The sequence below is a fragment of the Solanum lycopersicum genome, chromosome 1 (assembly GCF_036512215.1).
Source record: "Solanum lycopersicum chromosome 1, SLM_r2.1".
In the NCBI taxonomy this organism is placed as follows: Eukaryota; Viridiplantae; Streptophyta; class Magnoliopsida; order Solanales; family Solanaceae; genus Solanum; species Solanum lycopersicum.
The window spans coordinates 92,018,172-92,035,777 of record NC_090800.1 but is presented as its reverse complement, the minus strand read 5'-3'; the positions used below and the strand labels follow the sequence as shown (position 1 = coordinate 92,035,777).

The 17,606-nt window shown below is 35.6% G+C and overlaps 2 protein-coding genes and 2 pseudogenes across 4 annotated transcripts; all 4 read left to right on the top strand.

Moving 5' to 3' along the window:
• Positions 1 to 6,483: 6,483 nt before the first annotated feature.
• LOC109119829 (methyl jasmonate esterase 1-like) lies at positions 6,484 to 11,341 on the top strand (annotated as a pseudogene).
• On the top strand, positions 10,398 to 12,685 carry LOC101252633 (methyl jasmonate esterase 1-like). Of its 3 annotated transcripts, none has more exons than XM_026028591.2 (4): positions 10,437 to 11,055; positions 11,621 to 11,994; positions 12,078 to 12,209; positions 12,324 to 12,685. In XM_026028591.2, exons 2-4 carry the CDS (start codon positions 11,701 to 11,703, stop codon positions 12,600 to 12,602), a joined length of 705 nt encoding a protein of 234 aa, XP_025884376.1. In that variant the 5' UTR covers positions 10,437 to 11,055; positions 11,621 to 11,700; the 3' UTR covers positions 12,603 to 12,685. The 3 variants fall into 3 exon arrangements, with proteins under 3 accessions (XP_010315273.1, XP_025884376.1, XP_025884374.1); XM_026028589.2 differs by having other exon boundaries at positions 10,437 to 11,074; XM_010316971.4 differs by having other exon boundaries at positions 10,398 to 11,994.
• Positions 12,686 to 12,816: 131 nt separating this feature from the next.
• On the top strand, positions 12,817 to 14,902 carry LOC101265080 (methyl jasmonate esterase 1-like). The gene is made up of 3 exons (XM_004231364.4): positions 12,817 to 14,129; positions 14,215 to 14,352; positions 14,486 to 14,902. Exons 1-3 carry the CDS (start codon positions 13,692 to 13,694, stop codon positions 14,774 to 14,776), a joined length of 867 nt encoding a protein of 288 aa, XP_004231412.1. The 5' UTR covers positions 12,817 to 13,691; the 3' UTR covers positions 14,777 to 14,902.
• Positions 14,903 to 15,336: 434 nt separating this feature from the next.
• LOC101264771 (methyl jasmonate esterase 1-like) lies at positions 15,337 to 17,404 on the top strand (annotated as a pseudogene).
• Positions 17,405 to 17,606: the final 202 nt, after the last annotated feature.

The window sequence follows — 17,606 nt, the reverse complement described above, 5'->3', positions numbered from 1 at the left end:
TACATCGCGAGAAGAATTTATGCCTCGCTGGAATTCATGCATCGCGGAATCATGCATCGCGGAAATCATGCATCGCGAGTCAATAATTATGCACGACGAGAAGATTTCGTGCCTCGTCAAAATTTATGCACGACGAGAAGAATTCATGCCTCGTCAAAATTTGCACATCGCAAGAAGATTTTATTCTTCGCTGAAAGTTATGCATCGCGAGAAGATTCATATCTCGCAGGAATTTACGTATCGCGGGAAGATATTCATGACCCGCAAGAAGACGTACTTAGATAAAGAAAGAGCAATACTTATCCATTGGCCTCGACTGCATTATGTTATTTCTTATAAAAATAAACATCATGGAGAGCATCGAAGATGACAACAAAAGAAACATCAATATCGCATCAGCATTTATTTATTTATTTCGACATCAAGTATGGAATACATTGAAGATGATATTGCAAAACACAAGGCATAAGCTTTATTTGCTGGACGTCAGACCGATCGAGTCGACGTCGAACATGGAGGAGAACAATGAAGTGTCGACATGGTAAAAGACACTGTCTCCCATCCTAATTGCATTTTTTAAGCTGACGAGTTTTATCTCAGTCTTTGTCGAGAGCATCCAAAAGGATGAATTCTCCAAAAACCACAGGTGCGGACGACATCAAAAAGGATGCAGCACAACGTGGAACTTTTTCTTAGCAGCGAACTGGGACACAGTCCAAAGAGGAGTGTCAAACTCTTAGGACGCGAGCAGAGGAGCGACTTCCACCACAATCGAACCACCCTCTCGAGGCTTACGGGTTTTCTCTAGTTCTGTCAGTTTTTGTCTCGCTTCCGAAAGTTTTGTTTTATCGGAAGCAAGTTTCCAATCTGAGTGACAATACGCCAAAAGATTTGGAAATTATGTCCGTGTAAGTTCTTAATTATGGGTGTGAAGCGCGCCACATTCATGGCTAAGAGGTTACAAGCCTCTTTTTCATACTCGTTTAATGTGTCACTCGTCCAAAACCGAAGGTTAGCCAGCATAATAGTTTTCCTTTTCCAACGATCGAGTCGAACTACACACAGCCTGATTCCGAAGGTTTAAGGGTATGTAGGCGGATTCAATGTTGAAAACTCGGCTGTATTCCAACATTCGCTCTCGAATTCTATTCTCGAGCATTTCGATACCTTCATAATTCGGTGTCGAGATGGCTTTTGATTCTTTGAAATCGTGCGGTAAATCAGCTTATCGAACTACAAGTGGCCTGAATTCTCACATAGCCTGAGATATGTAGGAAAACCGTTCGCGAGGGTTCGGCCATAACTCATAAATCCTATGTCAAATCCTTTCTTTAAAATGAATGGAGTTGGTCAAAATTGGTTTGGTCAATTTCATTTTCCTTGAGTTGCTTGCATCAACCCAAGAAAAATGAGGGACAGTTGTTGACACCCAATTTTGACCCACATTGGTGTAAATTAATTATCGAGCTTCGAGAATTTTTAAAATTATTTAAGTTAATTAGTTTTATAAATCTTGCAAAAATTTTTTAAAAAAAAAAAAAAAAAAAAAGAGAAGAAGATTTTAAAAATATATACATGTATATATGTATATGTATATATATATATATACATATATATATATATGTATGTATATATATGTATATAAATTAAAAAATATACATAATGTATGAATTTTATGTTACTTCGAATACGCTTTGACATAATTTTCGATAATATATATATATATATATATATTTTACATAATTATGTATATAAGTAGTATATCTTACGATTATTCCACAATCATCAAGATATACATTTGAATGTTTTATTAAACTAGCCTTAGTTCAAATTATAATTATACGTTTGAATCACTTTAATGATTTTATAATTATTATATATAAAGAAGCTCGTTAATTAATTGATACGAATTCATTTTTATTTTGGGGTTGGGCCAACTTGGATATTCATTAAACCAACCCATCCTTAACTTAATTTGTTTTAGTTTGGGCCATTCACACAATCCTCAGCAGCCCCAGGCCCACTCCCTTCTACTCTATTTTTAGATTAAAGGCCCAATTCCTTTACAACCCACCCACAATTTACCCCAGGCCCAATTCTTAATCCCCCAGGCCCAATTCTTAATCCCTCAACCCAACCCAATTCCAGCCCCACGACCCGCCACCCGACCCGACCCAGACCCTCTTTCCCCCTTTCTTCTTTCCCCTCACTCACGCTATTCCCAGGAAGAAACAGAACCCAGAAAACGCAGCAATGAACAGAACCCAAAAACGGAAGATGTGTCTTTCCCTCTCGCGTCTCCCTCACGTTCTCCCCTCTCTCCTGCGTCTCCCCCTCACGCGTCTTTCTCTCCCCCCTCCCATCGCGACCTGCAAAGAAAAAGAACAGAGCTGCGCCGAAAACGCAGCAAAGACAGACACCAAAAATGCGGAAGTGCAGTGCTTTCAGCTGTGGCAGACCTGCTCTCTCGTCCTTGCATCGCCGAGATGACTCCACGTAGCTCGCTAGTACCACGATTTCATCTCAACCCTCCACCTCGCCTCAAACTCCCTTCCCGCTCGAAATTTCGGATAAGATTTTGAGATTTTGAATTGAGATGGGCGGAAACTCGTGAAACCCATCCCAATTTCAAAAACCATAGGGATTTTTCTATATAAACCCCCATTCTCGTCAGTTTGGGGGTTGGATTTTTTTTGGAAATTTCTTGGGTTGAAAATTGGGAAATTCTGAAAAAGAAAACCGAGCTACTCTGTTATTGTGAGCTTTGGAAACACTTTGGTTTCTCTACTGTTGGTTTCAGAAGAACCAAGGAAGTCGGATTAGTTTTAGAGAGAAACACTCTGTTTCGTTAACGAGTGTTCGACAGTGGTGTTCCGTCGAAACGTCGTAGCAACCTCGGTGTGTCTGTTTCGTCGAGCGTAGGTGTGTCATTCCAGCTCAGGTATTCGAGACAGAGGTTGGTTTGAGGTTGCGATAGTGGTGTTTCTCCCTTGCTCGTAGCCCCCAGTTCTGCTGCTTCTCAACAGGTAAAATACTTACGTTATGTAACTTCTTCTCTTCTCGATTTCAGTGTGGCGGAGGGAGTGTTGGAATTTCTTTTCGCGTGTGTCTACTGTTGGTTGATGCTGCTCATTTAGTATGCTGGTCCGCTGTTTCGTTTTTTTGTTTATGTCAAGCATGGTGAAACATTTGAATGATTGAATACATGGCCTGTTTGCTGTGAATATAGGACGCTATATTTGCTGGGTTTGGTTTGATCGAGATTTGTTCTTCAATCTCGACATGAGCCTAGTTAGAGTTTGTCTCGTCTGTCTCTTTCACGTGTCTAAAGATTTCGATTTTTGTATTGGTTATGTTGTGGTATAGGCTGTCGTCTTAGCCATTGTAAGCTGCTTGCTTCATCCTGCATGTTAGCTTGAATATGCTGTAGCCGAGAGATTTGTTCTTTTGTTTATTGCATTCTAGTTAGTTAGACTACCATGCTGTAAGAGAATTCTTCTCTTCCTTAGTTATGAATTTGGTTGTTACTGTTTGGAAACAATCTTGGATGTCATGTCGTATTTTCTCAAGTATGTGGTTTACTATCAAGCATCGTATTGGTTTAATTTGGGGCCATTTCTTCGCTCCGTTCTGTCTTCCTCCACTTTCAAACAAATCTCGAATATTCGAAAGCATGAGAAGCCGTAAACTTTCCTTTAGTCGTCCATTTCTGTCAAGCATGACTTAATACGTTAAAATATTTTTCGCAAGCTTCCATAACGGAATGTATATCTTGAAGTTGTTTTTTTTTAAAAAAAAAAACCTTAGAAATTGTTAATCTTCTCGATTGTTTCTTTGTATTAGATTTAGCTTGGCATAATAGTTTTTTTTTTTCGGTATTGAAATGGTGACATAATTCATTAAATATGGCATTTTACTTGTGTTAAACCACCGGGTGGTCACTTATATGTCATACCTTTCTTTTATGTATAAGTGTGATTTGCAATATCATTTTTTTTATCATATAGGGTTGTTTGTTATTCTTTATCTTATTGGATAAAATATGTATTGTTATTAAGTTTAGTTTGTTTTCTTACATATGTGTCCGTTGAATCGTATATTAATTCCTTTCGTTTACTTTGTGGCATGTAAATCTGTTCGAGTTCGCCATGAACTCTCCTTCTTTGCATATCGAGAGAGTCGTAAAGACTCACATCTTCCCTATCATCAAGTCAATCCACGGCATGGCAGGAAGACGTTCGAGATTCCATGAAGATCGAAGATAGTCAAAGGCTTTGGATTAGAAAGCCTCTTTATTTTATACCTTTCGTATTTATTTTGTAATGGGCATAAGTCCTTGTTGCTTTCTTTTCTCGTATTTATTTTATATGTTTAGATTAGGACAGGTTGAAACGGGTTAAAACCCAAAAGCAGGTGGGTCCAAAATTCGGTCAAGGCGAACAGAATCCGAATTTGGACCCAAAAATCTCTCTCTCCCTCTCTCTCTCTATCTCTCTTTGCTACTTGTTTACGTTTTATTTTGAATGTCGTTAGCTTAAGATTAGAAAACTCCAAACCCCCTTTGAAGTGCCTTCTATTTTATCAAATCTCAAAACTAAAATGGAATCTCAAAACGATAAATATTTCAACTCGTAAGTTGTTTAAAACTCTAACATGTTCAAAATTCAAATTCTAAGTTAGTTTGAATTTAAAGAGCTTTAAAATCTGAAAATTCGCCTAAGTAAATTTCTCATAAGTTTAATGATTTCAAAATTGTAAAGTTAAAATAAATAATAGTCAAATAAGTTAATCGCCGGATAACCGTAAGTTAGCGGAGTGTCTTAGGTGCCTAACACCTTCCTAAGACATTAATAGGAATCCCGAACCCTTAAAAGTTTTCAAACAATTTTCTGTTTAATTATTTGAAATCAAGTTTTCTTAATTTTCTCAAAATTAAGTGGCGACTCCTAAAAATACTTCTAATAAACAAACTTTTTTCGAAAACCACTTTTTCGATAAAACAATGTTTTTCATATTTGAAATTATTATAATTTACTACAGTCATCCAGGGGAGTAGTATTTAAACTTGATAATCGTGTTACATTCGATAATGGACTTGCCAATCCTCCAACAACCTTCATCTATGGTCCAAAGTACTTGGCGAGTTATCTTTATCCACTGAGCCCAATTCAGGTAAGCGAAGCATACAGTAAAAGATATGAAATTGAAATAGCTGAGTACTGGTAATCTTGATAATGAGAATGGCCGTGATAAGTGACTTTTTTTTTTCCTTGGTGGTTTAGGACTGGGCACTGGCTACTACATTAGTAAGGCCGATTTATTTTTTCAGTTTGAATGACGTATCAAAGGAGATAGTTCTTTCAAACAAAAAGTATGGATCAGTTAGGAGAGCGTATATTGTGGCAGCTGAAGATGAAGTTCTAAAGAAGGAATTTCAACAGTTAATGATTAAAAAGAATCCGCCAAATGAAGTGGAAGAGATTTCAGGATCTGATCACATGCCCATGATGTCTAAGCCCCTTCAACTTTTTACTCATCTTACTCGTATTTCCAACAGGTATAGCTAAGAGCTATTAATTACGAAGAATAAGTGTAAGGCTGAGGATAAAATTACTTCACATATCTGATGCATTGATATGGAGATCTCAGTTCTTTCACAAAAGTCCTAATTAATTTGATATTTCAATCATTGTATTTGGAATTGACATCAATACACAACCTCTATTTTCCTAATTACTGATTTTTTGTTCAAGACCAAACAGTTAAATCTCATCAACGGAGAGGATATAGATATTAATATTGAAGAAGTGTTGGAAGTCATAGAAGTTGTATCTATATTTAAAAGCAATACTAATGATAACAAAACTTTGCAGAAACAGTAAAATTCCAAAGTTTAAATCATATAGTGAAATAACAAAAATTAATTAACTGGGAGTTATTATGCACAAATGAAAGTCAATAGTAGCAGATGGGAAATATATGATTAGTGATACAGAGGGTAAGGAATCCATGCGCAGTCGAAATCGTAAAAATTATAGTCACCCTTACCCTCTCCCAAAACGCTCTCTCTCTCTCTTTAAGCTCCTACTTTTCTCATCAATTAAATCATTCAAGTTGAATGGGAACTCAAAAATTGAAGGGAAATGTAGTGGATACGGAGAAAAACAAGTTTCTATCAAAGTGAAGTAGTTCTAATCATTATGTTGCTATATGCAAATGTAACATTGTCAGGGCACAAAGTTAAGAAACACTTTGTCCCAGTTTAACTTTGCCAACAATTTGACAAATTAAAATTCTAATATTTTTAGGCCATTAGCCGATGAAAGATGGTAGTCGAACCAAGCCAATGATTTACAAATCTGTTCAAGATGTGTTATGTTCTTGTGAAAGACTCTAAAATGTTGTTAAAAATTTCTATATCAGTTCATTATTTCTCTAACAGCCAAGATGATCACATAGTTTAACACTAGTAACCGTAATAGGATGTGCTTAGCCAAACCAACAAGGCACCTAACTGGTCGAGGCACGGATACTAATAGAGACAGCCATAACACCCAGGCTTGCACCAACCCCTACTACATTGCTTGCCCACTTCTTCAAATAATAGGTAGCCAACTTGAACCATAAGCTAGCAGAACTCAAACTCCTTTAAAAAGCAAATGCCTCAAACAATAGATGCTAATTAAGTAGAATAAGGCGGATATGTGTAAGGCTGAGACTACAACTCCAATCAATTCACTTATCTGATGCATTTATAAGGTGATCTCGGTACTTTCAAGTAAGTCTTTATTATCATTCTAGTTAGTTTGCCATTTCAACCATTTTCTTTCCGTTGTTAATTAGTTCCTTTCATTATAATTTCAGTTTTTGGAATTAACATACCTCTATTTCATGTAATTACATAATTAATTAGGTTCAAGACCAAAGAATTAAATCTCATCAGTGTGAAAATCATTTATACTCCTATGTAAGTAGGTAAACCAAAGGACCAAATTGAACCAAATTTGTGCGGATCAATCTTAATCAATTACTTGACTTGCCCAAAGGCTACTTGGTTGAGATAAGCTTGATCAAGATGAACTAATCGATAGGTTGTCATACCCCTACTACATTGCTTGCCCACTTTTCAAATAATAGCCAACTTGAACCTAAATTAAGTAAGCTTGCTAGCAGAAGTCAAAACTTCTTTAAAAGGAAATGCCTTAAATAATAGTCATTTGATGTGGCATTTGTTTCTGCATGAAACTAAGTTAACAGAAGCGGAACTCCTCTAACTATAAAGCTTCCTTATTGTGATGGTTCATATTATGTGCTCTTTCGTCAACAGAAGGGAAAAAGGATATGGAGAAAAGCAAGTTTTTAACAAGTCTAGCTAGTAGTTGTAATAGTTGTGTTGCCATATGCAAATGCAACCTTCTCACGGACTAAAGTTAAGAAACACTCTGTGCTTGTTCATACTGGATGTCATGGAGCCTGGTCTTGGTACAAGATTGTGGCGTTAATGACATCTTCAGGGAATAATGTCACAGATATTGACTTGGGTTCTTCAGGAATCAACCCGAAACTTGAAATCCCACATTTTTCTGATTACTTGAGTCTGCTAGCTTCTCCTCCTACTAAAAAAAGTAGTTCTTGTAGGCCATAGCCTTGGTGGACTTCCCATTTCTAAAGCCATGGAAATACTCCCCCAAAAGATTTCAGTTGCTGTATTTGTCACTGCTCTAATGCCTGGTCCAACTCTCAATGCAGTCATCCTCTACACTCAGCTGGTACCAATTTTCCATATTCCCAACTTAAGCCATGAGATAATCTGTTATGTTTGTTTAAACCTTTACATGTTTGAAACCAACTATACTTCGTTATAGACATTCAGTGCAGTGATCGATAGGTCAACTTGATAATCGTGTTACATATGATAATGGACTTACGAACCCTCCAACCACCTTGATCCTATGCTCAAAGTACTTGGCAACTAATATCTACCAGCTGAGCCCTAATAGGTAAGAAAATTATAATAAGAATGAAATATACTCTGTAGCTGAAGGCATCACCTACTTGAAGATTTTAATAGTTTGATTGTCCAAATTACTGATCTATTCAATTACTTAATCGCAACATAACTTGTAACTGATTTAAATTGTTTTTGTTTCCTTCTTGGTGTTAAGATTTGGCATAGGCCACAACACTAATAAGGCCATATTATTTATACCATGTGGAAGATATTTCTAAGGATATAGTTCTTTCAAGAACAAGGTATGAATCAGTTAGGAGAGTATTCATTGAAAAGAATCCACCAGATGAAGTGGAAGTGATCCAAGACTCTGATCACATGACCATGATGTCTAAACCCCTTCAACTTTTTACTACTCTTCTCAACATTGCCAACAAGTATAACTAAGAGATATTAATTAAGAACAATAAGGGGGACTTGTGTGAGGCTGAGAATAAATATCTGATGCATTGATATGGGGATCTCAGTTCTTTCATACAAGTCCTAGTCAATTTGATATTGTTATTTCCTTCATTGTAATTTCAGTGTTTCGAATTGATATCAATAAGCTACCTTTATGAACTATAATTACTGAATTTTAGTTCATTTGGATCAAGACCGAACAAATAAATCATGTCAACGGGGAGGAGCACATAGAAGTTGACAAAGTGTTGTAAATCCTACGGAAAATTCTTAAGTCACAAAACATGTAGAGAATTCTTTATAGCTTGAGGCGTGTCAATGACACTGTGTTTCATAAAACTAGGAGCACAAAAACCGACAAGATCCATTAAAGAAAGAAAACCCAACACTCTATAATATGTAGGAGGATTTTGTGTGGATCTCTGCAGCCAAAGAAGAATTACTTACGGACTTGAAAATATATTGATCAAGAAAACATCCACTCTGAATGGTTAAGGTCTGATCATATATAACCGACCAGACAATAGCAGGCATATACATCTGAATAATGATTGTTAGTCATTAGGACTATTCAAAGTTATATTGAATGGTACTGATCGAAGAATTGTACTATCAGCTAATGAATAATAGGTAACAAAGATTGATAGCTAATTAAGAAGATTAATAGCAGTGGTGGAGCCAGAAATCTCACCAAGGGTGTTTTACTAAAATTATACCGTATATATATACAAGCTCCTACTTTTCTCAACAATTAAATCATTCAAGATGAAATTAAAGGAAACTCAACAATCGAAAAGGAAAATAGTAGATATGGAGAAAAACTAGTTTCTAAACAAGTCTTGTAGTTATAAAACATATGTTGCTAATATGCAAATGCAACCTTGTCAGGGCCATGTAGCATGGTCATGGTACAAGATTGTAGCATTGATGATGTAATGTCAAACTGGAAGAGAAGCCCTAAAGATCTCATCGATGCCACAATATTTTACCAGGTTCAGGCTCAGGCTCCATGAACTAGCTAGCTCGAAGTGTTTCTTAGCTTCAGGCCCTGATAAGGTTTAGTATTAGAACTACTAGACTTGTTAGTCTTTTTTTCCTTCTTTCTAAGAATGTGCACATAATATGAATCATAACAAGACGCTTTGTAATTAGAGGAGTTCTGTTTTGTGCTAACTTACTTCCATGCACAAGCAACCCCACATTGGTTATTATTTGAGGCATTTGATTTTTATATATTAGTTTTGACTTCTGATAACTTACTTCCATGCATAAGCAACCCCATGTTGGCTATTATTTGGTGCATTTAAATTTTAAGTTTAAGATTCAATTCCATACTCGATCTATTTCTTGTAAGTATCATCATTCACCAAATTAACTAATGGAAGAGAGAATAACCAATTAAAAGTTTCGACAGACTTAACATCATGAGCTTAAATGCATGTTCAGTTAATGAGTCATTAGTTGATTTAGAACCTACAGAATATTCTACCCGTACCCATAAAGTTCAAAACTGAAACCGTCTTATGAATATAAAAAATCTAAATAGCCAATTTGGGTTGCTTCAGCATGGAAGTAAGTTAGCAGAAAACAGAACCCCTGATTGAAAAGAATCCACCTAATGAAGTGAAAGAGATCGAGGGCTCTGACCATATGGTCATGATGTCGAAGCCCCTTCAACTTTTTACTCTTATTATGAGCATTGCTCACAAATGACCACACAGCTTTTCATTACATATCCAAGAATGAATCTTCATTGAAATAATTTAACCTACACGTGAATGCATAACCGAGGAGGGAAGCAGCAATTCACATATATATGATGCATTTTGTATCGCGATCTCATGAATTCTTTCATGGAAGCCCCAATGTCGAGTTAGTTAATTAGACATCTCAATCATTTTCTTTCAGCTGTTATGTTTCGTTGTACAGTGTTTGGAACTGACATTAATAAACAACCTCTATTTAATTCCTCTAATTGCATATCAATATTACTATCTTGGTTCAATTGGTGTCTTACAAGCGGTACCACAACACTTGCCTTATCTCGTGGGTTAAACAACTACGTTGGAAAGTACGTGATTGAAGACGCAAGACGAAAGATTGAGCAAACGCAAAGGAAAAGATGGGAGAGAAACAGTCAAGGATTTGACTTAAAACTCTCACAGACTTGTGTCAAAAATAAAACTCACAGAATCAATTTTGTTGATTCCTTAGCAAGTCCATCCGCAACTTATTTGGTCTCTCTACAATAATGATTGTTAGACTGGGTTATAGTTTCACTGGGGCACAGATGGGTGGTCTGCTTACATACACTTGGATAATTCTGTCGTATCTTTAAATGGTATCAGAAAGGTAAATACGTGAATGAAATTTTTGAATCTGGAATTAGCTGCTGTCAACGACCAGCTTACCCCGATCTACAAGAACCCCAGAAGCCAGTTTCAGAGGAGAAGTGCGTGAATCACACACTCCGTTAAAGCTGGCGGAGACGACCCAGTTCGAAGCGCGTGCGGAGGCGCGTGAGAGTACAAATCTTGGTCCGGAATCATGTACGCATCGGTTTGGCATCTCCGGTTGACTAGTGGTGGTCTCCTTATCATAGAGCCATTTTTCCTAGAAGAAAAATCCTCCAAACAGAATCTGTAAGCCCTCTTTGGTCAGGTTTGAGACGACTCTGTTTATTGCTAATTTTTTTCTTGATTCTGGAAACTGCGTAACCGAACTAGCCAATACAGTTGGTAAAGAGTCTCAATATCAGAAATTATTGAAGTAACACACTTTTGCCAGGTTAGATAGAACATTTATGTTTCAAAAGTGGCTCGCATATCTTTATTGTTATACAAGTGACCCAAATGTACCCATCCAATATGAAAATAAAATGGTGAATGATTTCATTCCAATTATCTGGTGAAATCAGAAATTTTACTTGTTTATTCTCTTTTGACGAATGATTGAACTACCAACAAACACATCCAATAAAAAAATAAAATGCACCTATAGCACCTAACATGGGGTTACTTCAGCATGAAAGTAAGTAAATTAATTAACAAATGTCAAACTCCTGGAATTATATAATTGCCTTGTAATGCTTCATACAATGTGCTCATTCTTCAAAGGAAGAAGAAAAATCTATGGAGGAAAACAAGTTTCTATCAAGTCTAGTAATTCTAATACTTCTGTTGTCATGTGCAAATGCAACCATGTCAGGGCCTAAACGGCCTAAAACTCACAAGCACTTCGTGCTAGTTCATGGGGCTTGCCATGGAGCCTGGTCTTGGTACAAAATTATGGCGTCAATAAAAACTTCAGGGCATAATGTAACAGCTCTGGACTTGGGTGCTTCAGGGGTCAACCCGAAACAGGTCCTTGAAATCCCACATTTATCAGATTACTTTAGTCCGCTAATGGAGTTCATGGCTTCTCTTCCAGTAGATGAAAAAGTTATTCTTGTTGGACATAGCCTTGGCGGATTCGCCATATCTAAAGCCATGGAAAGCTTTCCTGAAAAGATTTCAGTTGCTATATTTGTCACTGCTCTAATGCCTGGTCTAATTCTCGATGCAGCCACCGTCTTTAATGAGGTATCATTTTCAAATTCAGCCATGAGATGATTTTCTTTATGTTAGCTCATATTCATGTTTGAAATTATTTTATTTTTCTGCAGTCGTCCAGTGGAGCAATATCTAAACTTGATAATCGTCTAACATTCGATAATGGACTTGCCAATCCTCCAACAACCTTCATCTTTGGTCCGAAATACTTGGCGAGTTATCTTTATCCACTGAGCCCAATTCAGGTAAGCAGACTGCAGAGCATAGTAAAAATATAAATTGAAATAGCTGAGTACTAGTACTCTTGATATAAAGAGAATGGCCGTGATAAACGCTTTTCTTTTCCTTCTTGGTGTTAGGACTGGGCACTGGCTACTACATTAGTAAGGCCAATTTATTTTCACAGTTTGGATGAAATATCAAAGGAGATAGTTCTTTCAAACAAAAATTATGGATCAGTTAGACGAGCGTACATTGTGGCAGCTGAAGATAAAATTCTAAAGAAGGAATTTCAACAGTTAATGATTGAAAAGAATCCGCCTGATCAAGTGGAAGAGATTTTAGGATCTGATCACATGCCCATGGTGTCTAAGCCCCTTCAACTTTTTACTCTTCTTATGCGTATTGCCAATAAATGACAAACTATCTTCATAGCTTAAACTAGCTTGTATTACATATTCATGAATAATGCATAGTTCAAATAAAAATTAGATTACCCTTTTGTGTAGTGATTCCCTTGCTGTTCCCCACAAAAACATCTTGGAAATGTTCAACATAAGCAAGTTGCAAATTTTGGCCTTATCACTTGGCGTCAGGGATTTGGTGAAATCGTGCCTTTCTAATTACATCTCCAATACATGAGCATTTCACAAAATAATTTAACTTTAAGGATCCAAGTAACGCCATTTTGCAATTATTTTCATCAGATCATAGATTCCAAAAGTCGATGTACATATGTTATGTTTGGACTTATAACTCTAGCCCCAACTTACCTTTGACTTACTAGAACGTCGAAGGAACAAAATTCGTGCACTCAAGATTTTCACACTACTCGAATTGAGTTGCTGTTTTTGTTACTGAAGTGATGATGTCTGGACTAACTCTGAGCGTTTCTACCCTCACGAAACAGTTCAAATTTCCCTTTCTTATTTTCATTCTATTTGTTGAACATATTTGGTTTAGTTTAATGCAAAGAATGATACGTAAATTCCAGTGATTTCATGAGATTTAAGCACCCTGTGTTTAATTTGATTATTTCCCCTCACTTAACAATTTCCTTCTGCTGTATGAAATCACTCGGGCAATAGAGTCCTCTGTTAGATAGCACGTATAATCATCTATGACCTTTATGATCATGTCCCCTGAAATTTTATGTCAAAAAATTGTTGTGACTTTGTTTGAAAATGTCCTCATTTATCCTGCATAGTGTACAAAAACTTCTGAGAGATTTTTAGGTTCATTCAGCAGTTGACATTGATCTTTGTTATCCTTTCTTTTATCAGTGATACTGACAATCAAACTATTCTATGCAACTTCAGCCTGAATAATCTAATAATCTATTCTCTTCCTCTAGTTGACTTAGTGAATGATAAAATTCCCAACAAATAATATTTGATATAGGATTGCTTCAGCAGGGAAGTAAGTTAGAAGGTCAAACACCTTGAATATCTATAATAATTGTCTTGTAATGGTTCATACTATGAGTTCAAAAGAAGAGAAGAAAGTAAATGGAGAATAACAAGTTTCTAGTAAGTATAGTACTGATAGTTTTGTTGCCATATGTAAATTCAACGACATCAGGGCATAAAACTATCAAGCATTTTGTGCTAGTTCATGGCGCGTGTCATGGAGCCTGGTCTTGGTACAAGATTGTGGCACTGATAAGATCTTCAGGGAATAATGTCACATCTCTTGACTTAGGTGCTTCAGGGATCAACAAGAATCAGGTTCTCGAAATCCCACATTTATCTGATTACTTTAGTCCGCTAATGGAGTTCATGGCTTCTCTACCTACACATGAGAAAGTTATTCTTGTAGGCCATAGCTTTGGTGGATGGGCCATATCTAACGCCATGGAAAGATTTCCAGAAAAAATTTCAGTTGCTGTATTTGTTACTGCTCTTATGCCTGGTCCAACTCTAAATGCGACCACTCTCTTAACCAAGGTATATATAATTCACCAACTTTGCCTTTGCTATGATCTGTTGAGTTACCTACTAACATTTTTTCATGTTTGAAACTATTATTTAGTTACAATCTTTCAATGGAAATGTATCTCAACTTGATAATCGTTTAACGTATGATAATGGACCAACCAATCCTCCAACAACCTTCATCTTTGGTCCAAAGTACTTGGCAAGAAATGTTTATCAGCTGAGCCCAATTCAGGTAAGCAAAGACATAATGGTCATGAGGATGGCTCTAATGTTGCATGTTTTCGCCTGTTGATTCGAGTAGAACATCAACATCATTGAACTAATAAAGTTTCCTCTTCTTTTTTTTTTTTCCCTTTTGTTGTTAGGACTTGGCGCTGGCCACTACAGTAGTAAGGCCTCTATACTTGTACAGTGTGGAAGATTTTGCTAAAGGGATAGTTGTTTCAAGCAAAAGGTATGGAACAATTAGGCGAGTATTCATTGTGGCTGTTGAAGATAAAACTCTACCCAAGGAATTTCAACATTGGATGATTGAAAATAATCCACCAGATGAAGTGAAAAAGATTTTAGGCTCTGATCACATGGCCATGATGTCTAAGCCCCTAAAACTTTTTACTCTTCTTCTACGTATTGCTCACATGGGACGAGCTTATTGATCTTCGATTAAATATTCAATAATAAAGTAAACTGAGATAAATTTTAAAAATTGTACTTCAACTTTCCCTTGTATTCTGATGTTTCTTTTTTCATAATTTATGAGATGTGCTTACTATTCAATCGTATATGATATACTCTCATAAAGTAATATTGCAGAAATCCATCTCGCTACAATCTATTGCATCAATAATTCAATTGATCTTCCTCTAGTTGACTTGAATAGCGGTCCTCCAATCGGCTATTTGTTTACTTACCTTTCTCAAAGACAAATCGAAAGCAAAAACGTAACTTTGGCTCAACATATATAACTAAATGCGCAAGCAAAAGACATTTCAATCATTTTCAGTTGCATTTGACAAACTTCTGCAACCCCACCTAAACCCTGATCTAGTAAAATGTCGAATTTGAAAGAAGAAAAAATCAAAATTCACTCAAATAATTAATCACGTGGACAAGGTTAATTATCAAGTTCAACACTAGAAAAGAGAAAAAAAAAATATTATGAAGAAAATCAAGTTTCTAATAATTTTAGTACTGATACTTTTGTTGCCATATGTAAATTCAACAACATCAGGGCCTAAATGGCCTAACGCTAACAAACACTTTTGTGCTAGTTCATGGCGCGTGTCATGGAGCCTGGCCTTGGTACAAGGTTGTGGCACTGATGAGGTCTTCAGGGCATAATGTCACGGCTATTGACTTGGGTGCTTCAGGGATCAACCCGGAGCAGGTCCTTGAAGTCCCACGTTTGTCTGATTACTTGAGTCCGCTAACACAGTTCATGGCTTCTCTTCCTACACATGAAAAAAGTGGTTCTTGTAGGCCACAGCTTTGGTGGATTCGCGAGTTCTAAAGCCATGGAAAGCTTTCCAGAAAAGATTTCAGTTGCTCGATGCTTCAATGCCTGGTCCAACTCTCAACGTGACCACACTCTACACTCAGGTATTACGATTATTTGGCACAACTACTTCTTGTTACATACTACTATTCTGTTATTTTGTTACAGATTGGTAGCGGAATGATATTTGAACTTGATAATCGTGTTACATACAACAATGGACCCAACAACCTTCAACTTTGGTCCAAAGTACTTTGCAAGTCATCTTTATCAGCTGAGCCCAATTCAGGTAAGCTAAGCCCCAATTGGACTTTGGGCAACTCTTTTTTAATTTTCTGTGATCAAGTAAGGTACAAGATTCATTTATTTTCAGAACGAAATATATTTCCCTTATCTTCTCTTTTCATACATTTACAGTGTTTTTGCAAGGAAAAATAGAGGAGGGATTTTGTACGATATCAATTAATTCTTTTTTCTTAATAATTGTCTTGCTTACTTATTGCATCAATATTAGTTCAATAGTTTCTTTATTGATAGTCTAATATTAATAATCATAAGAAATCGATTGGTCTAATATTTGGAAGGGATGATTACTTAGGCTAGAAAAAGATCTCATATGATTTATTCACAAATTTTGAAATTGAAATGATACAAGACATGCTCCAAATTATTCAAAGTCTTCCTCGTGTTTTTTTTCTTTGGTTTAAAAAAGTATTGTCTATGTATAAAATAAAAGAGAAAGAAAAGAGAAAATCATATATATTTCAAGTGAAGGTATGTATAAAATATATCTATACATTTTAATAGTGGAAATTTGAATAATGAATGAGGCATGTAAAAAGTGCTTCAGAGTAAGGAATTATAAAACATTACCAACAATAACGTTTTATGTTTATTTACTCTGTCAAATTTTTATCTTTTTATTATTTAATTTTTTTAAATAAAATATTACCTAAAACATTACTGAATAAAATATTTTTTAAAATAAAATATTACATAAACAAGCCTATTATATGTAATATACATAAAAATAAAAATAAAAATAAAATTGACTGCGCATATATATATATAATTTTTCAGCTAAGAAAATTTAGATTAATACCGAAAAGTTAAATTTTGACTTCTGTAATAAAAATCTCACCTTATGTAGAATTTCTGTGTAAAATCCAGAAAAACGATCTTGGTCAATTGGCTAAATGTTGAGCTTATAAAACATTCACTCCGTTTAGTGCTCCATTAATTTGCTAATTCTTGTTTATTCTTTCGTTATAAAACTATAGAAATATATTTGTTAATCTTGCCGCCAGACCAACCAGCAATTAAACCTCGAAGTCTTTGTGTTTAATGTTAAATTAATAACGCAATTATCAACAAATGTATGATGTTTAATTTCTTGGAATTTAATAATCTTAAAGGAAACTATCAAAGGACGTATTATGCTTCTTTAAAGCAATGATTGGAACTCTACATAATGACAGAATATTATATAATTTCTTTATTCTAGCTTCTTCTAGTATATATATATATATATATAGTTACATACAGGGACAGAGCTACAGCTAACGAAGGGTGCACAAGTGAACATCCTTCCTCGGAAAGTTATATCGTACCTACGAGACAAGTTTATGATATTTTTAATATATATTGAGGTTTGCACACATTTAAGTAATTATAGGAGCTGGCTCAATGGTAAAATGAGTGTTAGGAAGTGCAAAGCGGAAGGTTGAGGATTTGATTTTTGGTCCCTTCAAGTGTTTTTAAATATATTTATTAGTCAAAATTCACATCAGATCAGTTTCAAAAAATTTTTGCGGTAAATAATTAAATAAGGAGTATTTTTTAAAATTATGCACTCTTTACAAAATGACTGGCTCCGCCATTGATTAAATATTCCATTTCTATCAGAAAAATAATTTAAATATATGTTTCGTTATACTTTCAATTTAAATATACATCTCTTAGTTAAACTTTTAGCTCAAATATTTTTTTTC

What these genes read in the sequence shown, in the direction of transcription:
- LOC101252633 (XM_010316971.4), top strand. Translation starts at nt 11,545, where the DNA reads ATGGAGGAAAACAAGTTTCTATCAAGTCTAGTAATTCTAATACTTCTG. An exon ending in CAGCCACCGTCTTTAATGAG is followed by an intron (nt 11,995 to 12,077) that starts GTATCATTTTCA and finishes ATTTTTCTGCAG; the next exon opens with TCGTCCAGTGGAGCAATATC. An exon ending in ATCCACTGAGCCCAATTCAG is followed by an intron (nt 12,210 to 12,323) that starts GTAAGCAGACTG and finishes TCTTGGTGTTAG; the next exon opens with GACTGGGCACTGGCTACTAC.
- LOC101265080 (XM_004231364.4), top strand. Translation starts at nt 13,692, where the DNA reads ATGGAGAATAACAAGTTTCTAGTAAGTATAGTACTGATAGTTTTGTTG. An exon ending in CGACCACTCTCTTAACCAAG is followed by an intron (nt 14,130 to 14,214) that starts GTATATATAATT and finishes ACTATTATTTAG; the next exon opens with TTACAATCTTTCAATGGAAA. An exon ending in ATCAGCTGAGCCCAATTCAG is followed by an intron (nt 14,353 to 14,485) that starts GTAAGCAAAGAC and finishes TTTTGTTGTTAG; the next exon opens with GACTTGGCGCTGGCCACTAC.